General features: G+C 46.5%; 1 protein-coding gene across 1 annotated transcript in view; it reads left to right on the top strand.

Moving 5' to 3' along the window:
• thsd7aa (thrombospondin, type I, domain containing 7Aa) overlaps positions 1-25618 on the top strand; it is a 156038-nt gene that overhangs the window by 121409 nt on the left and 9011 nt on the right. The window contains exons 16-26 of the mRNA XM_021572358.2: positions 353-486; positions 703-856; positions 3676-3817; positions 4045-4160; positions 4358-4475; positions 8117-8262; positions 13607-13781; positions 18479-18652; positions 18807-18902; positions 22799-22881; positions 24916-25129. Of these exons, the coding sequence (XP_021428033.2) occupies positions 353-486; positions 703-856; positions 3676-3817; positions 4045-4160; positions 4358-4475; positions 8117-8262; positions 13607-13781; positions 18479-18652; positions 18807-18902; positions 22799-22881; positions 24916-25129 (1552 nt within the window). The remainder of the gene's footprint in view (positions 1-352; positions 487-702; positions 857-3675; positions 3818-4044; positions 4161-4357; positions 4476-8116; positions 8263-13606; positions 13782-18478; positions 18653-18806; positions 18903-22798; positions 22882-24915; positions 25130-25618) is intronic.

Raw genomic sequence — 25618 nt, 5'->3', positions numbered from 1 at the left:
ATTCTGAAATAACTAAGCGAGCTGTAATTTAAGATTTTTTAAATGATTTTTTATGACAAGAATATTGACGTCTTGATTTTGTCCAAAGTAACGTTGGCAAAATTAGGTAAATTGAGAAAGCACACTTTCTTTAACTTCGATGTCAACTTGTTTTTACATGGCATTGTAGATTTTAGCTTATGTATTTTGGATATTTTCATTGTGTTTTCCTCTTTCAGACAATGCAGTTAATCACAATTAAAAATGTTAAAAATCACACAAAAATGACTAAAAGTTCACTGGAGTTACTACAGATGGCTATATATGGCTATAGTGACTATAGATGGCTTACAGTCTAGTGGTCTCTCACAAGGTGTATGAGGTGGTGCCGTGTCTCAGTGACTGTGGTCAGTATGTGTGGGTGGCTGAACCCTGGAGTGTCTGGAAGGTCAGCAACGTGGACCTGAAGGAGAACTGTGGAGAAGGAGTGCAGACCAGAAAGGTCAGGTATGGACAAACAGCTCATATAGATACAACTTAACCTATTTGAATGATTCATTTCAGCTCCAAATGGAGTGTAGGCTGGTCAGAATTTTGCAAGTTCTAGCAACAGCCCTAGCAACGGAAGCTAGACCTGATCGAATGGGGGGGACAACAACAACGACACTATTTGGCATGACAGGGCCAATCAGTACTACTAGCCTATTGTCCCCCTCTGTCCAGGTGTATGCAGAACACTATGGATGGGCCGTCGGACTCTGTGGAGGACTACCTGTGTGACCCAGAGGAGATGCCACTTGGGGCCAGAGATAGCCAGCTGCCCTGCCCTGAGGACTGTGTTCTGTCTGACTGGGGGGTCTGGAGCCGCTGCTCACTGGTATGGACAGATACTGACTACCTTGTTGTTTTATCACCTATTTTATCCCTTTGCAATATTTAAGATATTTTGTGTTTTCTGGGTTTGGTTGGTTGGGTTTGGTTGGTTGGGTTTGGTTGGTTGGGTTTGGTTGGTTGGGTTTGGTTGGTTGGGTTTGGTTGGGAGCAAAGAAATGTCCACCTCAATTCTAATGTATTCTATGCTAAACTCAGATAGATCCTGTCTTTCAAAGATAATTCTTAAAAATCAAAATTACTTCACAGATCTTCATTGTAAAGGGTTTAAACACTGTTCCCCGTGTGTGTTCAATGAACCATAAACAATTAATGAACATCACCTGTGGAACGGTCGTTAAGACACTAACAGCTTACAGACAGTAGGCAATTAAGGTCACAGTTATGGAAACTTAGGACACTATAAAGAGGCCTTTCTACTGACTCTGAAAAACAACAAAAGAAAGATGCCCATTGTCCCTGCTCATCTGCGTGCTCATCTGCGTGCCTTAGGCATGCTGCAAGGAGGCATGAGGACTGCAGACGTGGCCAGGGCAATAAATTGCAATGTCTGTACTGTGAGACACCTAAGACAGTGCTACAGGGAGACAGGATGGATAGCTGATCGTCCTCGCAGTGGCAGACCACGTGTAACAACACCTGCACAGGATCGGTAAATCCGAACATCACACCTGCCGGTCAGGTACAGGATGGAAACAACTGCCCGAGTTACACCTGGAACGTACAATCCCTCCTTCAGTGCTCAGACTATCCGCAATAGGCTGAGAGAAGCTGGACTGAGGGCTTGTAGGCCTGTTGTAAGGCAAGTCATCACCAGACATCACCGGCAACAACGTCGCTATGGGCACAAACCCACCATCGCTGGACCAGACAGGACTGGCAAAAAGTGCTCTTCACTGACAAGTCGCGGTTTTGTCTCACCAGGAGTGATGGTCGGATTCGCGTTTATCGTCGAAGGAATGAGCATTACACCGAGGCCTGTACTCTGGAGCGGGATCGATTTGGAAGTGGAGGGTCCGTCATGGTCTGGGGCAGTGTGTCACAGCATCATCGAACTGAGCTTGTTGTCATTTCAGGCAATCTCAACGCTGTGTGTTACAGGGAAGACATCATCTTCGCTCATGTGGTACCCTTCCTGCAGGCTCATCCTGACATGACCCTCCAGCATGACAATGCCACCAGCCATACTGCTCATTCTGTGCGCGATTTCTTGCAAGACAGGATTGTCAGTGTTCTACCATGGCCAGCGAAGAGACTGGATCTCAATCCCATTGAGTACATCTGGCACCTGTTGGATCAGAGGGTGAGGGGTAGGGCCATTCCCCCCAGAAATGTCCGGGAACTTGCCGGTGCCTAGGTGGAAGAGTGGGGTAGCATCTCACAGCAAGAACTGGCAAATCTGGTGCAGTCCATGAGGAGGAGATGCACTGCAGTACTTAAAGCAGCTGGTGGCCACCCCAGATAATTACTGTTACTTTTGATTTTGACCCCCCCCTTTGTTCAGGGACACATTATTCCGTTTCTGTTAGTCACATGTTTGTTGAACTTGTTCAGTTTATGTCTCAGTTGTTGAATCTTGTTATGTTCATACACATATTATGTTCATCCCACATGTTAAGTTTGCCGAAAATATATGTAGTTGACAGTGAGAGGACATTTCTTTTTTTGCTGTTTATTTATGTGGTGCTGAACACTGAAAGCAAGAGTAGACTGCTTAAAGGGTTAACTCATAGCTGGAGAGCACAGAGGTGTTCTGCTTCTCACCATGGATCTCTGTCTCACACCTTAACATTTAATAACTGGCCAATCATGCCAAGTGTCTACTCTCCATTAACCTGTTTGGGCCATTTTCCCACAGTGAAAAAAAAACAATTCACAGCAGAGCTCTTGCCAGCAACTCTCACTTTGGGTTTGCACCAATTTTAGCGATAGCAATTCGGTAAGTGTGATTCTCCTGTTGGGCTCTCACCAGTTTCGAAGGATGCCATTCGTTAAGTGTGATTCTCCAGCAAGGCTCGTAGCCATTTAGGTGATGTCCATTTGGCATGTGTTTTTCTCCTACTGGGCTCTCACCAATTTAGTATGATGTTCTAGCAAGGCTTACACCAATTTAAATGATGGCTATTCAGTGGATATTGATCTCTGGTGGGAGAATAGCTGTGATTTATCCTGAGAAATGAACAAAGGGAGAGAGGGTGTGATGACTGAGCAGGGAAGATGATCTTATGCAGCTCTACATAGCATGCTGTGACCACCCTGTCACCCCTTGTGTATGTGTATGTGTGTGTGTGCGTGTGTGTGTGTGTGTGTGTGTGTGCGTGCATGTGCCTGTGGTGAACCTCTATTGGGAAGAGGGGTCACCCGTGTCACAGTCCCTGCCACTCCCATTCCCAGGCACTCTGCCACGGATCCCTTGGGAAAATGAATTACCTTGGATATGGAATATGTCCCTGCAGGGGAAGACAGCACTCCAAATAGAAACGCCTGTCACCAACACCTGAATAGACCAGTTTATCTAGCAGGGGTTGGTTGGGAAAATGGGCAGAGGTGGAAATAGACAGAGAGTAATGTAGGAAGAAAAATATATTCATGGAAAACCTTTTTCGATTTGCTGGTCGGAAAGTGGTAACTTCACTTGAACAGGGTTTCATATTTGGTTCGCATTAAACGGCAAACTAAAAGTGGATTCCCTGTCAGGTCACGGTAAAAGCACTTTGTGACAACGACTGATGTACAAACGGCTTTATAAAATAATCTGAATGATTGATTGATTGATTGATTGATTGACTTATTCTCTGCTTGAAGCCATGCAACAAAATCAGCACGAGAGAGAGGACGGCATGCCTCATCCGTCAACCTGGAGAGGGGAAGCTGTGCCCCAACACCACGGAGACCGAGCCCTGCAGCCTCAACAGCAACTGCTATCACTACTCCTATAACATCACCGGTAAGGCAAATGTCAGCCTGGATGACTTTATGCAATGGTTGGTACCAGAGACGTATATCAATATAGAAATATGGCTCTGGACTGTAAATACATTATTGAATTTCATCTTACCTCGAGTATATTTAGACCGCATGACATTTGAGATTGAACTAAGTGCAATGGAGAGGAAAAGAGGTTGGGAGAAAGGCCGCCTCGGTTTTATCCTGTTTTCTTTTTCCTTCATGCAGATTGGAGCACATGTCAGCTGAGTGAGAGAGCTGTGTGTGGTAGTGGCATAAAGACGCGCATGCTGGACTGTGTACGAAGTGACGGCAAGTCTGTCGACCTCAAGTTCTGTGAAGAGGTGTGTGTTCTTCTCTTTCCATTCCAAAGCTCATTAGTCATTAATAAGAGCAAATCTTCTGTCTTCAGAATCCAGACAGGTTGCTGTTTGTGTACGTTTGTGTGTTGACTAGGGGACTTGGGAAGAGGCCGGAAGAAGAATCTCTCGTTGGCCACAAATAGCCCAATAAAGTACTTTTCTTTTTGTTTCTCTTTCAGCTGGGTCTGGATAGGAAGTGGCAGATGAACGCTTCCTGTGTGGTGGAGTGTCCCGTCAACTGCCAGCTATCTGATTGGTCACCTTGGTCCGAGTGCACACAAACCTGTGGACTAGCAGGTACGTCACCATCTTTTTGACCCACTCTCACCTGACTTTGTGTTCAGAAAGATGATTCCATCTTTGAATGCTGGGAATGCATTCAAGGCTAAGTGAACCCAATTCTGAAGGGCAAGCCACAACAACAGAGAACTGATTAAGTGGTACATTCACCTATCATTGTCACCTATCTATTTTTCTATAGATCATTACAGCCCCTCCATGTGCTGTGTGCAGCTAGACAGTGAATTTGTAGGCGTAGTGTGTTGTCTGTGAATATAAGTCATTAGCCTATGTATCCATTCATTCAAGTAAGTTATAGTCCACATTACATCAAATCTATATTGTAATGTAGGGTGTGGATTTACAGGCACGGTGGGTAGTCTGTGAATCATTGCTCATTGCTCATAGCGCTGCAGGTTCACAGTGCTGCTGATCAGCTCCCAGCACCACACACAGCTCAGAAACAACCAGAACCTCTCCTCTCCAGGGTAATGGCTGAAATGGGAAACGTTTTATGATGTGAGAGGGAAACGATTGTGAGCCTTAAACCAACGGAGAGAGGGATGAGGGGGAGAGGGATGGGGATGGGGGAGAGAAGGAGGGGGAGGGATGATGATGTCCTCATGTGTAATTCTATAGGATCAGAGGATTGATTGGCGGTCCATTAAGCCTGTGTGCTCTGGGCCTGAGGGACCACTCCAGGATTCAGGAGTCCTTCAGAGCACTGGCCAGTGTCGTAGTTGGGCAGAAAGCAAATACAGGTCGAGATGTGAAACCAATACAGGCTCTAGCTACTGTGGTAGCCCTTAATCTGTCCTCAGGCAAAGTGAGGAATTTTCACAGGAAAGAGGGATAGAGTAGCAGCAGGTGAACCACAGGAAGAGGAGGGGAAGAGAACATGTTCTCACTCACTCCTTTTCATCCTGGAGTAGATTTTTTTTACCTCCATGTCGGATGGCAGGACACGGTTATGTTGAGTAGCTAATATCTGTTTCTGAGCAAGGAATTGCAGGTTATGAATTTTTTCTAAAGGAAATGGAGACACCTGGAAGCACCAATGTGTCGTATCAATAACTGCGATGTGAAAACACACACAAATGCACGCTCAGGCACTCGTGCACGCATATGTGTGTTTTCATGTCGCACTGATTTGAAAATATTCAAATACACTAACTCATGCATTCAAATAGTATTATTAAGGGACATTATTTGAGAATACTTTCAAATACTTCCAATAGAAGTAGTTGATTCCAGCCACATTATTTGAAAATACTCAAATACACAGAAAATAACTATTTCATAACAAATACTCAATTACACATACTTGAACCCAGGTCTGACGCGCACACACACACACACACACACACACACACACACACACACACACACACACACACACACACACACACACACACATACACACACACTAGTTTCCCGGGGCATATCAGACCTGTGTGCATAGATAATCACAACCACGTGTGTTCCTCGGCCAAACACTGATAGCGACATCTGGCACTAGCTCTTCCCCCTTACCCAGCGGCCCACCCAGTCACACACTGCTCCTCACCCCCAAACTCACCGCTGTCAGTAGACCACCCGTCGAGGGAGTAGAGAGACAGCCCCAGAGAGCACAGAATCAAAATCCCATTGGAGAATAATACTTACCATGGGTGCATGCAATAGCAAACCGCCGTTTGAGTTGAACCACCGTTGAAACAAAGCACACATGAGAAAATCTCAAGAAAACCCTAACTGCTGATTAAAAAAACCTGGGAGTTTATTTCTCTCACGGTTTCACGGGCATAAAATCTCTGAAGGAAGGAGAGACCCTCTATGGGGGCAGCAACAATTCTCTCTACGGGGAATGCATCGTGGTTCACCAGAAGATGAATTGGCAGATGTGTGAGAATAGAGAGTAGCTGCAGGCTAAGCCATGCCCGGGGGACTCTGTTGTAATTGTGTTCAACATTAAGGAGCAGAATAGGCCTCCCAGGCCCTGTGCGTGTGCAGTCAGCCGTAGAGAAAATAACACTGACACATGGAGATAATATAAATTACATCTACGGCAGATTTATGACAATTGTTATAGGAGTATGTAGGAGTATAGTAGAGGACTGGTCACTCCTCTGAGACTGGTTCCTCTCTAGTGGAGCTATAGTAGAGGACTGGTCACTCCTCTGAGCCTGGTTCCTCTCTAGTGGAGCTATAGTAGAGGACTGGTCACTCCTCTGAGCCTGGTTCCTCTCTAGTGGAGCTATAGTAGAGGACTGGTCACTCCTCTGAGCCTGGTTCCTCTCTAGTGGAGCTATAGTAGAGGACTGGCCACTCCTCTGACCCTAGTTCCTCTCTAGCCTTCTTACAAGGTATCTATCTTCTAGGGAATTTTCCTAGCCACTGTGCTTCTTCTTCTGCATTGATTGTTCTTTTGTGTTTTCGGCTGGGTATTTATAAAGCACTTTGTTACAAATGCTGTTGTAAAAAGGGCTTTGTAAAATTTTAATATGATTAATTCAGTTGAGTTAGGAGGGGAGTAATTGTGCCTGTGAAGGAAATACACAGGACAATTAACCTTTAGGAGTTAAATACCTGGTTAGAATGAATGGGCTTATAGGCAAGCACTGTGGATGGATGGTCCTAGGCTAGTGTTTTGGATGGATGGAGTTGGCCTTTTGGGTTGTTAGATCAGATGACAGAGACTATAATGTCTGATAGGATGTTGCAGCAAGTTACTATAGTAGTAAAGGGAGTGTGATCCAAACTGGGTGGAGACACTACTCTACTATGGCTCTACTATAACCCTAGCCCTATGAACAATGGAATCTGAATTGCTATTGTAATATCTGACAGTGAGCTTTTTTGTTATTCAATTTTCATAGTGTTCATAGTTTACAGGATCTAGTTTATTTTCTGTGGTGGCTTTTCAAGTGGTATGCATTACTGAACATGAATGTATTATATCATTTTGGGATAGTTTCCCATTAGACACCAGCTAATTGACAGAATTGTGTCACGTCTATCCCCCGGGTACCTCACTTAACATGCATTTTGGGTAGAAGGAGCATTCCTTCCTGTCCCCCTCACCCCTTCTCCTGACACCCCCCTGATATTACACAGTCTCTTCGATTTCATTTGTTTTAAATTCCACTTTAAATAGGGGGGAGGAGAGAGAGAGAGAGAGAGAGAGGAAGAGAGAAATGAGAAATGAAGTTACCTGAGATAGTGGTGTAACGTGATAGTGATCTTTTACAGTGAAGCCCCTGAAAGAGCCCCAGATCATTGTGATGGAACTGGATATGAGTCATATACATGAGTATATCTGGGGGCGTCTATGATGCTGTTATCAGAAGACCCTTTTCTCTACTTAAATAGCTTAGAAGGCACTCCCAGTCTTTAACAAGGCTCTATTCAATCAAGACGGGTTGGGGACCACATATCTGGAATCTGGGTTTTTTTTCATGTCGAGAAAATATTATTTTTTCCAGCACAACAACAATGTATGTTTCATTGAAATGCAGTGGACTTTCTTTTTGTTTCCGCCACTATACATCATTTTGTTGACTATCTAGAAAATCACAACCTAATTTGATTTTGCACAGGGCCTTGGACTCTCAATCATCCACTTGAGAGACAGAAGTGTGAAATAACAACTTTCTCTACAGGGAAGCTGTGGCGCAGGAGAACGATGCTCCAGGTGCCCCAGGGTGATGGGCGAACCTGCCCCCGTCAGAGGGAACAGTGGAAGCCTTGCCCTGTCAGACCCTGTTACCAATGGAGATACAGCCCCTGGTCAGAGTGCAAGTCTGAGGTGAGACAGTGTTCTACCTCTCACCTCTCTCTCTCTCTCTCTCTCTCTCTCTCTCTCGCTCTCTCTCTCTCTCTCTCTCTCTCTCTCTCTTTCTTTCTCTCTTGCTCTCTCTCTTCCCCGGTTTCTCACACACTTTCTGTTTTGTCTGTGCCTCTGTCTCTGTATGGGTTTCTGTTTCTCTCTCTGCCTCCCTTTCCATCTTTCTCTCACACACTATGTTTTGTCTCTGTGCCTCTTTCTCTGTCTAAGCCTCTTTCTCTGTCTAAGCCTCTTTCTCTGTCTAAGCCTTTCTCTGTCTAAGCCTCTTCCTCTGTCTAAGCCTCTTTCTCTGTCTAAGCCTTTCTCTGTCTAAACCTTTCTCTGTCTAAGCCTCTTTCTCTGTCTGTACCTCTCTCTGTCTAACCCTCTTTCTCTGTCTGTACCTCTTTCTCTGTCTAAATCTCTTTCTCTGTCTGTACCTCTTTCTCTGTCTAAGCCTCTTTCTCTGTCTAAGCCTCTTTCTCTGTCTAAGCCTTCCTCTGTCTAAGCCTTTCTCTGTCTAAGCCTTTCTCCGTCTAAGCCTTCCTCTGTCTAAGCCTTTCTCTGTCTGCGCCTCTTTCTCTGTCTAAGCCTCTTTCTCTGTCTGAGCCTCTTTCTCCGTCTAAGCCTTCTCTGTCTAAGCCTCTTTCTCTGTCTAAGCCTTTCTCTGTCTGCGCCTCTTTCTCTGTCTAAGCCTCTTTCTCTGTCTAAGCCTCTTTCTCTGTCTGTACCTCTTTCTCTGTCTAAGCCTTTCTCTCTCTAAGCCTCTTTCTCTGTCTAAGCCTTTCTCTGTCTAAGCGTCTTTCTCTGTCTGTACCTCTTTCTCTGTCTGTACCTCTTTCTCTGTCTAAGCCTCTTTCTCTGTCTAAGCCTCTTTCTCTGTCTGTACCTCTTTCTCTGTCTGTACCTCTTTCTCTGTCTAAGCCTTGCTCTGTCTAAGCCTTTCAATTCAATTCAATTCAATTCAAGGGCTTTATTGGCATGGGAAACATGTGTTAACATTGCCATAGCAAGTGAGGTCGATATTATATAAAGTGGGTATATAAAGTGAAATAAACTATACAAATTAACAGTAAACATTACACATACAGAAGTTTCAAAACAATAAAGACATTACAAATGTCATATTATATATATACAGTGTTTTAACAATGTACAAATGGTAAAGGACACAAGATAAAATAAATAAGCATAAATATGGGTTGTATTTACAATGGTGTGTGTTCTTCACTGGTTGCCCTTTTCTCGTGGTAACAGGTCACAAATCTTGCTGCTGTGATGGCACACTGTGGAATTTCACCCAGTAGATATGGGAGTTTATCAAAATTGGTTTGTTTTCGAATTCTTTGTGGATCTGTGTAATCTGAGGGAAATATGTCTCTCTAATATGGTCATACATTGGGCAGGAGGTTAGGAAGTGCAGCTCAGTTTCCACCTCATTTTGTGGGCAGTGAGCACATAGCCTGTCTTCTCTTGAGAGCCATGTCTGCCTACGGCGGCCTTTCTCAATAGCAAGGCTATGCTCACTGAGTCTGTACATAGTCAAAGCTTTCCTTAATTTTGGGTCTGTCACAGTGGTCAGGTATTCTGCCGCTGTGTACTCTCTGTGTAGGGCCAAAAGCATTCTAGTTTGCTCTGTTTTTTTGTTAATTCTTTCCAATGTGTCAATTAATTATCTTTTTGTTTTCTCATGATTTGGTTGGGTCTAATTGTGCTCCTGTCCTGGGGCTCTGTAGGGTGTGTTTGTGTTTGTGAACAGAGCCCCACAACCAGCTTGCTTAGGGGACTATTCTCCAGGTTCATCTCTCTGTAGGTGATGGCTTTGTTGTGGAAGGTTTGGGAATCGCTTCCTTTTAAGTGGTTATAGAATTTAACGGCTCTTTTCTGGATTTTGATAATTAGTGGGTATCGGCCTAATTCTGCTCTGCATGCATTATTTGGTGTTCTACGTTGTACACGGAGGATATTTTTGCAGAATTCTGCGTGCAGAGTCTCAATTTGGTGTTTGTCCCATTTTGTGAAGTCTTGGTTGGTGAGCGGACCCCAGACCTCACAACCATAAAGGGCAATGGGCTCTATGACTGATTCAAGTATTTTTAGCCACATCCTAATTGGTATGTTGAAATTTATGTTCCTTTTGATGGCATAGAATGCCCTTCTTGACTTGTCTCTCAGATCGTTCACAGCTTTGTGGAAGTTACCTGTGGCGCTGATGTTTAGGCCAAGGTATGTATAGTTTTTTGTGTGCTCTAGGGCAACAGTGTCTAGATGGAATTTCTATTTGTGGTCCTGGTGACTGGACCTTTTTTGGAACACCATTATTTTGGTCTTACTGAGATTTTCTGTTAGGGCCCAGGTCTGACAGAATCTGTGCATAAGATCTAGGTGCTGTTGTAGGCCCTCCTTGGTTGGTGACAGAAGCACCAGATCATCAGCAAACAGCAGACATTTGACTTCGGATTCTAGTAGGGTGAGGCCGGGTGCTGCAGACTTTTCTAGTGCCCGCGCCAATTCGTTGATATATATGTTGAAGAAGGTGGGGCTTAAGCTGCATCCCTGTCTCACCCCACGACCCTGTGTGAAGAAATGTGTGTGTTTTTTGCCAATTTTAACCGCACACTTGTTGTTTGTGTACATGGATTTTATAATGTCGTATGTTTTACCCCCAACACCACTTTCCATCAGTTTGTATAGCAGACCCTCATGCCAAATTGAGTCGAAGGCTTTTTTGAAATCAACAAAGCATGAGAAGACTTTGCCTTTGTTTTGGTTTGTTTGGTTGTCAATTAGGGTGTGCAGGGTGAATACATGGTCTGTTGTACGGTAATTATGTAAAAAGCCAATTTGACATTTGCTCAGTACATTGTTTTCATTGAGGAAATGTACGAGTCTGCTGTTAATGATAATGCAGAGGATTTTCCCAAGGTTACTGTTGACGCATATTCCACGGTAGTTATTGGGGTCAAATTTGTCTCCACTTTTGTGGATTGGGCTGATCAGTCCTTGGTTCCAAATATTGGGGAAGATGCCAGAGCTAAGGATGATGTTAAAGAGTTTTAGTATAGCCAATTGGAATTTGTTGTCTGTATATTTGATCATTTCATTGAGGATACCATCAACACCACAGGCCTTTTTGGGTTGGAGGGTTTTTATTTTGTCCTGTAACTCATTCAATGTAATTGGAGAATCCAGTGGGTTCTGGTAGTCTTTAATAGTTGATTCTAAGATCTGTATTTGATCATGTATATGTTTTTGCTCTTTATTCTTTGTTATAGAGCCAAAAAGATTGGAGAAGTGGTTTACCCATACATCTCCATTTTGGATAGATAATTATTTGTGTTGTTGTTTGTTTAGTGTTTTCCAATTTTCCCAGAAGTGGTTAGAGTCTATGGATTCTTCAATTACATTGAGCTGATTTCTGACATGCTGTTCCTTCTTTTTCCGTAGTGTATTTCTGTATTGTTTTAGTGATTCACCATAGTGAAGGCGTAGACTCAGGTTTTCCAGGTCTTTATGTTTTTGGTTGGACAGGTTTCTCAATTTCTTTCTTAGATTTTTGCATTCTTCATCAAACCATTTGTCATTATTGTTAATTTTCTTCGGTTTTCTATTTGAGATTTTTAGATTTGATAGGGAAGCTGAGAGGTCAAATATACTGTTAAGATTTTCTACTGCCAAGTTTACACCTTCACTATTACAGTGGAACGTTTTACCCAGGAAATTGTCTAAAAGGGATTGAATTTGTTGTTGCCTAATTGTTGTTTTGGTAGGTTTCCAAACTGCATTCCTTCCATCTATAGCATTTCTTAATGTTACTCAGTTCCTTTGGCTTTGATGCCTCATGATTGAGTATTGCTCTGTTTAAGTAGACTGTGATTTTGCTGTGGTCTGATAGGGGTGTCAGTGGGCTGACTGTGAACGCTCTGAGAGACTCTGGGTTGAGGTCAGTGATAAAGTAGTCTACAGTACTACTGCCAAGAGATGAGCTATAGGTGTACCTACCATAGGAGTCCCCTCGAAGCCTACCATTGACTATGTACATACCCAGCGTGCGGCAGAGCTGCAGGAGTTGTGACCCGTTTTTGTTGGTTGTGTTGTCATAGTTGTGCCTAGGGGGGCATATGTGGGAGGGAATGCTGTCACCTCCAGGCAGGTGTTTGTCCCCCTGTGTGCTGAGGGTGTCAGGTTCTTGTCCGGTTCTGGCATTTAGGTCGCCACAGACTAGTACATGTCCCTGGGCCTGGAAATGATTGATTTCCCCCTCCAGGATGGAGAAGCTGTCTTCGTTAAAGTATGGGGATTCTAGTGGGGTGATATAGGGAGCACACAGGAGGACATTTTTCTCTGTTAGGATCATTTCCTTTTGAATTTCTAGCCAAATGTAGAATGTTCCTGTTTTGATTAATTTAATGGAGTGAGTTAGGTCTGCTCTATACCAAATTAGCATACCCCCTGAGTCCCTTCCCTGTTTCACACCTGGTAGTTTGGTGGATGGGACTACCAGCTCTCTGTAACCTAGAGGGCAACCAGTGGGTACGTCTCCTCTATACCAGGCTTCTTGCAGGATGACAATGTCTGTATTACCGATTTCTTTGGTACCGCCTTTCTCTGTCTAAGCCTCTTTCTCTGTCTGTACCTCTTTCTCTGTCTAAGCCTCTTTCTCTGTCTAAGCCTCTTTCTCTGTCTGTACCTCTTTCTCTGTCTAAGCCTCTTTCTCTGTCTGTACCTCTTTCTCTGTCTGTACCTCTTTCTCTGTCTAAGCCTCTTTCTCTGTCTGTACCTCTTTCTCTGTCTGTACCTCTTTCTCTTTCTTTCCCTCTTATTTGCCAGAAGCATCTATATTTTTGACAGACGGCACTGTATTCTGTATTGCAGAGTGAGGGAACGTTGACACTCCTTTGTTCTGGGCTGTTTTCTCCTGCTGCTGGGGTTTCTGACAGCAGACAGTAGCTCATTAGCAGCCTACAGCACAATCCTAGAGAAGCTATTTCTGACAAATCAAAGATCATTGCCATGGCCTTGACAGACACTGACACTCTGAACTGTAACAGTTGGATGTTGTCTACACAGCAGACCAGCTCTGTGTGAATGTATATGTGTAAGGGACGTGGTTCAGTGAACCTAGCTCACCTGGTAGGTAACCTTGCCTGAGACCTGAAGACCTGTGTTAGCTTCCCAAGCTAATGCCTAGGCTATAGCTCAGAGGGCTAACACATTATTGTGGCACAAACCCGAGTCATTGAACTAAATGGCAATCTGTGACACAAAATGAAATATCTATGGAGTTGTATTTTAACCTATATTATTCTCTCTGTTTATCGTCTAGGGTGCGAGGTGCGGAGAAGGGCTGCGGTTCCGTAACGTGTCTTGCTTCGTGTCGGACGGGTCTGGCCAGGAAGAGGGCAGCCTGGTGGATGATGAGATGTGTGGAAACCTGGAGCCCTCGGTAGAAGGAGACAAACGGGTCACCCTGGAAGAACCCTGCACCTCGCCCTGTCCAGGTAACTAACTTGGCCTGCAATGACTGATGAAACAGAGTCCTGGACAGTGGACCCCGTCCCTCGATAAGAGGCAGCCAAGATCTGACCTGGAAAAACCTCTGACCCTATGGTCAGTAAAGATTCACCTTTGAGCATCCTTCTAATCTACGATGTAGATAGTTCAATGTGTAACATTAATGGTGTTCCGTAGATTTTTCTAGCTTTATCTGGTCGAGAAAGCGCCTTGTCCTTTAACGTTATTTACTAACTATAGAGAAACATTTAGCTGTTCCTTTTAGGCTGACCTGAGTTCACTACTGCCATTAAGTCACATTCATCAGCAGATATGCTAAGATACATTTATATGGTCCTAGCTGTGATATATTCTAGCCCAGCTCTCTCATAGCATGAATTTGTTAGGAGCAGTGTCCGTTGTCACTGACTGTAGGCAATGAGGATTGGATGTTCAGATGCTCAGAGGCTGGTGCTAGTGAGCCCACCAACGTCTGAATCCAACAAGCTAGTAAAGTGAGTATTCTCAAATCTGATTTTATGATTACATGATTTCTTCATCTCCAATGACATGAAAGTGGAGAATTTCTCTGAATATAAACCTTTCGACGTCATACATTTCAGAGGGAAAGGGTAAAAAGCAGATCTGAAAGCGACTAGTGTGAATTTTTACAGTTCCATATTTCCTTTTTTGCCAAAGCCTATCAGTGACATATCCAACGTCCCATTTTGACAGCTCCAGTGTAGCAGAAGTAGAGCGTTAGGACACCAGCTCATGCAGCAGAAAATTGCATGTGGTGTGTGTGTGTGTGTGTCCAGAGTGATGCTTTTGGTAGTTGTGGACATGTGTAGTCAAAGTCATCTTTGTAGCCTACTTCCCTACTATTCTACCATTCATTGCCCTCGTTCACATCACACAAACCCTATGTCTGTGGCCTACTAAATTACCTATCTACATAGCCAGCCCTAATCTCCAGTGGTTTAGCTCAGGCAGATATCAGACAGGTACTTTATCCAGGTGTCCCCTCCCTCTCCACATGAAACCCCACCAGACATCACCTCTCTCCCCCTCCTCTGCCTCATCACACCCAAGCCTCCCCCTGCCTGATTGTATCTCAGTCCATGGTGTAACGATTCTCTTCTTGTGAAGTAGAGGCGGACCAAAGCGCAGCGTGGTGGTTGTTCATTGTATTTATTGACGACACTATACATGAACAAACTAACGGAAAAAAACAAGAAACGTGAGAACTCAAAAACAGCCCTGTCTGGTGCAAACACAAAAACAGGAACAATCACCCACAAACACACAGTGAAACCCAGGCTACCTAAATATGGTTCCCAATCAGAGACAATGACGAACACCTGCCTCTGATTGAGAACCATATCAGGCCGAACATAGAACTAGACCAAAACATAGAAAAACAAACAGACTGCCCACCCAACTCACGCCCTGACCATACTAAATAAATACAAAAACAAAGGAAATAGAGGTCAGAACGTGACAGTACCCCCCCCCAAAGGTGCGGACTCCGGCCGCAAAACCTTGACCTATAGGGGAGGGTCTGGGTGGGCGTCTGTCCGCGGTGGCGGCTCTGGCGCGGGACGCGGACCCCACTTCGCCATTGTCTCAGTCCGCCTTATTGTCCGCCTCCGTGGCTTACTCACCATGCCCACCCCTCTCAATGACCCCACTGGACAGAGGGGCTGCTTGGGACAGAGGGGCAGCTTCTCGGGACAGAGGGACAGCTGCTCGGGACAGAGGGACAGCTGCTCGGGACAGAGGGACAGCTGCTCGGGACAGAGGGACAGCTACTCGGGACAGAGGGACAGCTGCTCCGGGCGGAGGGGCTCTAGCGGCCCCTGGCTGACTGGCGGCACTGGCGGCCCCTGGCTGACTGGCGGCCCCTGGCTGACTGGCGGCACTGGCGGCCCCTGGTTGACTGGCGGCGCTGGCGCTGGGCTGACTGGCGGCACTGGCGGCCCCTGGTTGACTGGCGGCACTGGCGGCCCCTGGCTGACTGGCGGCCCCTGGCTGACTGGCGGCACTGGCGGCCCCTGGCTGACGGGCGGCATTGGCGGCTCCTGGCAGACGGGCGGCACTGGCGGCGCTGGGCAGACGGGCGGCGCTGGGCAGACGGGCGGCACTGGCGGCGCTGGGCAGACGGGCGGCGCTGGCGGCGCTGGGCAGACGGGCGGCGCTGGCGGCGCTGGGCAGACGGGCGGCGCTGGGCAGACGGGCGGCGCTGGCGGCGCTGGGCAGACGGGCGGCGCTGGCGGCGCTGGGCAGACGGGAAGCTCCGATGGCGCCGGGCAGACGCGAAGCTCCGACAGAGGCGCCGGGCAGACGCGAAGCTCCGACAGAGGCGCCGGGCAGACGGGAAGCTCCGGCAGAGGCGCCGGACAGGCGGGAGGCTCCGGCAGAGGCGCCGGACAGGCGGGAGGCTCCGGCAGAGGCGCCGGACAGGCGGGAGGCTCCGGCAGAGGCGCCGGACAGGCGGGAGGCTCCGGCAGAGGCGCCGGACAGGCGGGAGGCTCCGGCAGAGGCGCCGGACAGGCGGGAGGCTCCGGCAGAGGCGCCGGACAGGCGGGAGGCTCCGGCAGAGGCGCCGGACAGGCGGGAGGCTCCGGCAGCGCTGGAGAGGAGGAAGGCTCTGGACGGATGGGCCGGAGAGACAGCCTGGTACGGGGAGCTGCCACCGGAGGGCTGGGGTGTGGAGGTGGTGACGGATAGACCGGGCCGTGCAGGCGCACTGGAGCTCTTGAGCACCGAGCCTGCCCAACCTTACCCGGTTGAATGGTCCCGGTCGCCCTGCCAGTGCGGCGAGGTGGAATAGCCCGCACTGGGCTATGCAGGCGAACCGGGGACACCGTGCAAGGCTGGTGCCATGTAAGCCGGCCCAAGGAGACGCACTGGAGACCAGATGCGTAGAGCCGGCTTCATGGCACTTGGCTCGATGCCCACTCTAGCCCGGCCGATACGCGGAGCTGGAATGTACCGCACCGGGCTGTGCACCCGCACTGGGGACACCGTGCGCTCCACAGCATAACACGGTGCCTGCCCGGTCTCTCTAGCCCCCCGGTAACCACAGGAAGTTGGCTCAGGTCTCCTACCTGGCGTAGCCATACTCCCTGTTAGCCCCCCCCCAAGAAATTTTTGGGGCTGACTCCCGGGCTTCCATCCACGACGCCGCGCTGCCTCCTCGTACCAGCGCCTCTCCGCTTTCGCCGCCTCCCGTTCTTCCTTGGGGCGGCGATATTCTCCTGGCTGAGCCCAAGGTCCTTTACCGTCTAATTCGTCCTCCCATGTCCATACCTCCTCGCGCTGCTCCTGCTGCTGCTTTCTCCTTTGCCCATTACCACACCGCTTGGTCCTGTTGTGGTGGGTGATTCTGTAACGATTCTCTTCTTGTGAAGTAGAGGCGGACCAAAGCGCAGCGTGGTGGTTGTTCATTGTATTTATTGACGACACTATACATGAACAAACTAACGGAAAAAAACAAGAAACGTGAGAACTCAAAAACAGCCCTGTCTGGTGCAAACACAAAAACAGGAACAATCACCCACAAACACACAGTGAAACCCAGGCTACCTAAATATGGTTCCCAATCAGAGACAATGACGAACACCTGCCTCTGATTGAGAACCATATCAGGCCGAACATAGAACTAGACCAAAACATAGAAAAACAAACATAGACTGCCCACCCAACTCACGCCCTGACCATACTAAATAAATACAAAAACAAAGGAAATAGAGGTCAGAACGTGACACATGGCCCCACCATGCCTGACACCTGACACAGACAGCAGACAGGTGAGCATCGTAAGGAGGATTAGGCTTCCTTGGACCTGACGGCTTTATTAGTAATTAGTATTTAGACGTGTGCTCACTTCCTCTCTGTCACTACAACAGGATGAATGAATGGACTGCTCTGACCTATTCTTAATGGGAAACAGCCTGTTTTCTGAGAACACCCTGATTCAAGGTAGAATAGGGGATGATGAAAAATGTGATCTGGCTCTGTTGGGGAAGTATTTGAGAACGTTGATCTTCTAAGCTTTATCAGGGGTAGGGTTTATTAAACCTCTTTAACAAAAAGAGAATTCTCTGAGGAAATCTGAAACGTCTGCCTGGTGACAATCCGTGTGGAAAAAGGATGACATCCAAACCTGTAACGGCTCCACTCGGAAGGAGTGGACCAAAGCGCAGCGTGAAAAGTGTTCATGATTTTTTTTTATCATCAAAAAACACTAACAAAGTAACAAAAGAAAAGCGAACAGTTCTGTCAGGTAACAGAGACTAAACAGAAAATAACTACCCACAAACACAGGTGGAAGAAAGGCTACCTAAGTATGATTCCCAATCAGAGACAACGATAGACAGCTGCCTCTGATTGGGAACCATACTCGGCCAAAACAAAGAAATAGACAACATAGAATGCCCACCCCAAATCACACCCTGACCTAACCAAATAAAGAAATAAAACGTCTCTCTAAGGTCAGGGCGTAACAAAACCAAATTCAAGTTTCCCATTATAATTGTGTAGTGCCAGGGCCAGGAATGTTGTGATATGACCAGGATAGACTCTGAAGCCATATTTTTGGTTAGGTTACATGCTTAACAGTAACGTCTCATATAGTACTGTAAGTTTTCAACTGTGTACAGCTAAATGTGTTGTAAGTTATGTACTGTGTGTTTATGTACAGGTGACTGCTACCTGACTGACTGGACAGTGTGGAGCCCGTGTCAGCTGAGCTGTGTCAGTGGAGATGACCTGGGTTTCGGCTCAGTGCAGGTCAGATCCAGAGCCGTGCTGGCCCAGGAGCCAGAGAACCTACTGCAGTGTCCAGAACAGGAGTGGGAAGCCCGGCCCTGCACTGGTCAGTCTATACACACACACACACACACACACACACACACACACACGCACACGCACACGCACACACACACGCATGCACAAATGTGCATTTGTCCCTTCATGCTATGTAATATGAAGTATGTCTGTACTGACCCATATCTCTTCTCCCACTACAGAGGGCCAGTGTTATGAGTACAAGTGGATGACAGGAGCGTGGAGAAGCTCCTCTCGACTGGTCTGGTGTCAGAGATCTGATGGATTAAATGTCACAGGTACAGAATGCGTGTGCATGTGTTTTGTTTTACTATCCTTGTGGGGACCAGAAATGTCCTCAGAAGAAAGTAAAACAAGGAAAATTCAGACAAGTGGGAACATTTAGCCAGCCCCCGCAAGGAAAAAAAGTATATTTTAGGCTTAGGGGTTAGGTTTAGGGTTGGGGTTAGAGTTAGAATTAGGGTTAGGGAGGGCCTCCCGAGAGGCGCAGAGGTCTGAGGCACTGCATCGCGGTGTTTGAGGGGTCACTATAGATCCGGGTTCGATTCCGTGTGCTGCACATACTGACCAAGCGTCATCCGGGTTAAGGGAGGGCTTGGCCCGCCGGGATGTCCTTGTCCCATTGCGCTAGCAACTCCTGTGGTGGGCCGGGCGCATGTACACTGACACGGTCGCCAGTTAGGGTTAGTATTTAAGGGTTCGCGTTAGGGGTTTGGAGTTAAGGAAAACAGGACTTTGAATCAATCGATTGTTTGGAACCCACAAGGATAGTAAAACAAACGTGTGAGTGTGTGCTGCTCACATCCCATCCCCTGTCAGAATGCATCCACCAACACCTCTTTCTTTTAAACACGTCTCTTTATACATGTGCCTACTGCATATGCTGCTGAATAGAAGTCCCTAAAACCTTCTAGAATAAGGATGCGTATTGAGTGGTAGCCTACTGTAGAAGACGATTTCAGTCACTGCCTCTCCATTGAGTGGCTACATAATCACAACTGTAACTCTATGTATGTGTGGGATGTAGATGATGAGATCCAATGAGTAGTACAAGGCAGTTCTGCTGCTGTCGGCCACCCAGCCCAGCTCTCTCCAGGTGCCTCAGTGGATGATGATAATGAGGTGAATAGGGATGTTTAAAACCCTGCCTCTGCCTGTCGGAGCGAGTGGCGTTTGTTCATTCGAGGAAGAGAGAGGTTGCTTTCCAAGCACTTCCTGACTGCCTGTCACTGTGGAGCCTAGGCCGCTTGTGTGTGTGCATGTGCTCCTGTGTGTGTGCGCGCATGCCTTCGAGTGCGTGTGTGATTGTGTGTGCAGGAGGATTTAATCCTTGACGATGACACGTTTTAGTCCTGCTGGCCGTCACACGTCAGCTTTAGGTCTGTGACTGCTGCCTCTGCCTCGGTGGTGCTCAGAGCTCGGAGGTGTGACGGTGAAGAGTTACAGTGGATATGTCACTTATCATAAAGGATGTGTGTCTCATTCAGCAGTGAATCCCCTCAGGAATGAATAACCACTGACTACCAACACAGACTTTGCCCGTTAACTTATTATCTTGTGGAAAAATGTACTTACTACGACTGTGATATGTGGATTTTCTCACCTAGCTATCTTAAGATGAATGCACAAGTGTAAGTCACTCTGGTTAAGAGTGTCTGCTAAATGACTAAAATGGGAATAAGTGCATGAAACATTTCTGTAAACTATACATATGATGTTAGGTGTGTAGGCATAGAGTATTACATATCAAATCCAACTTTATTTAACATGCATTTATCTAGACAGCTCAATCCACTTTACATTTGTTAGGTAGGTGAGCATGATATATCCTGAATTCCCACTCACCGTGTATTAATGATGCTATAGATCCTATGCCAAGACATTCCACAGACATACGCTCCAGATGGTTTGCATATTTTACGCATATTATATCAGACTGGTTGATTGGCATGTACCCTGTATTTCCTTGATGTAAACGTGTCCTTTCACACCTTATGGTTTCCGCTTATGATTTGCATACGCTGTGTGTGTGTGTGTGTGTGTGTGTGTGTGTGTGTGTGTGTGTGTGTGTGTGTGTGTGTGTGTGTGTGTGTGTGTGTGTGTGTGCGTGTGCGTGTGTGTGTCCATGTGCATCACCATCATTAATATTCAAGACGTCTTCTGGTAGATTAGCAGTTTTCTGCCGACAGTATGGTTTTTCTGAATAACTTGAGGCATCCCGTCCAGGATTACTCTCTGAGTGTCGCTACACGTATATCTGGTGTGAAGTGGGTGATGTTGAAGTGAAGGAATTTAGCTAAGTGGTTGAAGTGTGCCGATGCTGACTGGTGCAGAGTACTGGGCCTTGCACCTCTCATTCTCTAAAACGTGGGTACATATTGTAGACTGCCTGGTTAGAAGTACTGTCAAATTTAAGGGAGCAGTGGAACCTTTTTCATTCTTTCAAGCACTGATGCACTGTGTAAGTCACTTTGGGTGAAAGTGTCTGAATAGTTGCAGACATTACATTACGTTATATATATATAATGATTAATACTTTACCCCTCCCCCTGGCTGCTGTGGTAACCTCTGTTTCTTTCAGCCTGGTTACTGTGGTGCTGTTTAACTCCTAATGACAAACCTAGTCCTTACTGCCACCTACAACGTTGTCATAGAAACCACACTTATCAGAGGACGGGCTGCAGTACTGACTTAGCTGTGAGTCGGTTCTAGTTTCCTCACCACCACTACCGTATTCCTACTCTGTATACCATTGGTCTAGTTGGTCTAGTCCCCCCCCCCCCCCCCCCCCCACTACCACTACGGTATCCCTCCTCTTGTCTCCGATACCCTTGTCTTGTGTATATTGATTTACCCCAGTATAGTTGAAATAAAAGCCTAGTGAGAAAACAGCGAGCCCCTTTCTTTTTGCCTTGAGGCAGTCCACTGCATTGATGAGGCGATGGGAGGGAATCTCCCTGAGGCAATCACTTAAAGAGATAGGGATGGGCCAGGCTGGCCTACCTTCCCTTCCCAGGCATGGCTACATCCCAAATGGCCCCCTATTTCCTAAATAGTGCACTACTTTTGACCAGAGACCATAGGGCTCTCGTCAAAAGTAGTCCACTATGTAGGAAATAGGGTGTCATTTGGGACACAAGAATGCTGTCCTTGATATCTGAAGGTGTATCAGTGTACATGTTGCAGTGAGTGCATCATCTCACCACAGTACACACAAATCATCTGAGACCCAGAGAGCTCGGTCTGCTTTCCTGTTTATCTAAGTGTGTCTGTACGCTTGCTCTCTGGGATGGTGCATACTGCGTGGTGTATGTCTGCTAAACCATGAATTCATGGGACTGTGTGTTTTTGTCTCGGTGTTTGAGGAGACATCTTGAGCAGCTAGCTATCTGTGAGGGGAAATTAATTGGAAAGCATTGGAGGACCCATTGTTGTTGCTTGCTTCCTGCTGTGGAATGAGACAGAGGGAGAGAGGGAGAGAGAGGGAGAGGGAGAGGGAGGGAGAGAGACAGAGGGAGATGGAGGGAGAGAGACAGAGAGAGAGAGAGAGAGAGAGAGAGAGAGAGAGAAGGACACAAAGAAAGTGATATAAAGAAAGGGCGAGAGAGTGCAAAATGGAGAAGAGGTATGTTGGCTCTCTGATCCATGTTGCCTGCAGCACAACAGACTGACAGAAGTGGAGTAACAAAGACAGAGGTGAAAGCTGCCCAACAATGTGGACCGCTCGTCCGCTGCCCTGCTGTGTGTGTGTATGGACGTGTTTAACTATAAGTCCCCACAAGAATAGTAAACAAACATTTGACCAACTGGGGACAGTTAGTCTCCACAATGTCAAATGCTATTTCTAGGGGGTTTAGAATTAGTGTTAGGGTTAGAATTGGTTTAGGGTTAGTTTAAAGGTTAGGGTTAGGGAAAATAGGTTATTGAATGGGACTGAATTGGGTGTCTCCATAGGCTCGTTGCACAAGACGGTGTGTGTGTCTGCTTGTGTACATCTTGTGTATACATGTATGTGCTTGTCTACTTGCATTAGTAAGATAAGATGTAAGATGCATTAGTAAGATAATTAGTAAGATAATGTCATAAAGGGAGACCTATTGCAACCTCACTTTCATCCCCTCGCTACCCCAAACCCCTCCCCACTGACACTTGCCCTCTGCCCTCTACCATACAGGTGGCTGCCCTATGACGGCCCAACCCGTGGCAGACCGATCATGTGACCCAGCCTGCAACAAACCACGCTCCTTCTGCACAGAGGTGATGGGGGGGGGGGAGGAGAGAGAGAGAGAGAGAGAGAGAGAGAGAGAGAGAGAGAGAGAGAGAGAGAGAGGGAGAGAGAGGCTAAACAGTCTCTGATGGTGTCATGCTGCTGTTATGTGTAGATGAATTGTTAGTCTCTGATGGTGTCATGCTGCTGTTATGTGCAGATTAATTGTTAGTCTCTGATGGTGTCATGCTGCTGTTATGTGCAGATGAATTGTTATTCTCTGATGGTGTCATGCTGCTGTTATGTGCAGATTAATTGTTATTCTCTGATGGTGTCATGCTGCTGTTATGTGCAGATTAATTGTTAGTCTCTGATGGTGTCATGCTGCTGTTATGTGCAGGTGAATTGTTATTCTCTGATGGTGTCATGCTGCTGTTATGTGCAGATGAATTCCCCTGTATTTACTGCATCTGCCGTAGCAGGAGAATAATACATACATGAAAAAACAAGGCATGATCAACAATACTATTTTATTTTTCAGTTATACTTATTTTATCAATTAAACTCCATCTCACATTATCAAGCATCTCACAGGAAATCCCAGAACCAGTACAAACAACATTAAATATACACATATATATATATATATATTTTTTAATACTTTTTAATTAAATGCAATAGAGTAAGGTATTTTTCAACCCAGTGGTATTCAAAGGGTGTATTTTATTCTCAGTCATATGTAAGAGAGAAACATCCCATAATATTCAGCCTGGTCTTTGAAGTGGAGTTTGTCCCTCCTTGGGCTGAGCGCTCCCAGCATTTGTGTTCACTACAAACGGAGGCAATTTCCTGGGCACACCGGGGGACCGGTGTTTGTGGAGGTGTGTGTGTGTGTGTGCGTGCGTGCGTGCGTGCGTCTATGGGGGATCGGCACCATGTATACACACCCCCATGTCAGAACACATCTGAACCAGTCACTATTACTAAGACCCTGAACCAGGACTCAGGCCTCTAGTCGGTGCTGAAGGGGCTGTGAGAGAGCTACAGCAACATGTCTAGCTGGATATGGCTCAAATGTCTCTTTCATGTTTGTGTTGTTAGTCATCTCCCAGGGCCTGGCTGTGTTTCTGTGTCTTTGACTGTGTGTAAATGTGTCTCTTGTGCCAGTGTTATTTCGTGCTTGTAGGCGTGGTCATGAGTGAATCTAAGTTGTTCTGTCCATCATTCCCTAATTTCATGTCTGTCTGTGTGTTCATGAATTTGTGTGTGTGTGTGTGTGTGTGTGTGTGTGTGTGTGTGTGTGTGTGTGTGTGTGTGTGTGTGTGTGTGTGTGTGTGTGTGTGTGTGTGTGTGTGTGTGTGTGTGTGTGTGTGTGTGTGTGTTCAGCCATACAGCCACTGTTTGCATTGTTGGTATTTAATCTCGGGGTGATGAGAGAAAAAAGGAAAGAGGGGGATGAAAGATAATGAAAAACCCCTGGGCTGGCAGAGGAGTGATCTGAGAGAGCTCGAGTGATGAGCGAACAGAGTGGAAAGAGAGAAAGAATAGGGGAAGCCTTTGGGCTGGCGGGCTGTATACCCCAACCCCAACAGACACCACCCTATAAATCTCAGAGCATGAATTTCTGATTCACCCCCCCCCCCCCCCCCCCCCCCCCCCCCCAACCCCCTGCCTCTCTCTCAATGCAGCGCTAGCATCACAAAGGGGATTGAAACGTGTGATGGTTAAAGTTAATACTGCCAAGATATGAGCCTGAGCTAAAGCTGAGTGATGATTCATTCGATTACACCCGGGAATATTTGATAAGAAATAACCTCACTTTAATCCAACTTGGTGCTTAGCCAGGTCCGACTGCATTATTTGTTGTATTAAAAGAGACGAAACTGACAAAAATGCCTTGTGTCTATGTTTTGATTTTAAAATGTGTTTCTGTGTGTGAGTGTATGTATGTGTGTGTGTGTGAATTGTGTGATACTCATGAAGTGCACTAATTTCTAAACATCTCCAACACACCTGCAAAGCAACCCCCTTGATGTGCAACTGCATTTCACTAATACGTGTGTGTACCTCCCTCCCTCTCCCAGGCGGGTGTGTGTGGCTGTGAGGAGCGCTACACGGAGGTGATGACTTCAGACGGCCTGCTGGACCAGTGTACGGTGATCCCTGTGTTAGAGATCCCCACGGCAGGGGACAACAGGGCTGACGTGAAGACCATCAGGGCGGTCAGCCCCACACAGCCCTCCAACAGCCTGCCTGGCCGAGCTGGACGCACCTGGTTCCTACAGCCCTTCGGACCAGGTACACGGACCAGACAGATTTACTCTAGCAATTTACGGGACTGTAGGGAACCATCCAAGACATTTGTTCTTGGTTGTTATTATGTTGTATTTTGAATCTTGTTAGAATATCGGCCTATACTTTGTAGAAAGTAAATGTGAATATATTCAGGAATTGTAACAGAATTTGCTACAGAAAGCCAACCATTCTGCATTGTCATTCCCGGGAGCCACAAATTGTTTTGACACAAATCCCCTAATGACGTCAAGAAATGTTATGAACAGGTCTCACACCACCATTTACGCACACATTTAGGATTAGACCCAGAATTTCTCATCCTCAAAATAGCCAGCATTTCTACTCATGTATGATGTGATGTGCTGGATCTTAATGTTTACAGCAAAATTAAAGTACAATCCACCAATAATAATTTACACACAATAGATGACCTGGAAAATATTTGGTGTACTGCTGCCCCCTTCTGCACAGGATTGGATCTGCACCCAAGCC

The sequence above is a fragment of the Oncorhynchus mykiss genome, chromosome 18 (assembly GCF_013265735.2).
Source record: "Oncorhynchus mykiss isolate Arlee chromosome 18, USDA_OmykA_1.1, whole genome shotgun sequence".
NCBI lineage: Eukaryota > Metazoa > Chordata > Actinopteri > Salmoniformes > Salmonidae > Oncorhynchus > Oncorhynchus mykiss.
Note: the sequence above shows the minus strand (reverse complement) of the source record. Positions and strands in the feature narration are given on the sequence as shown.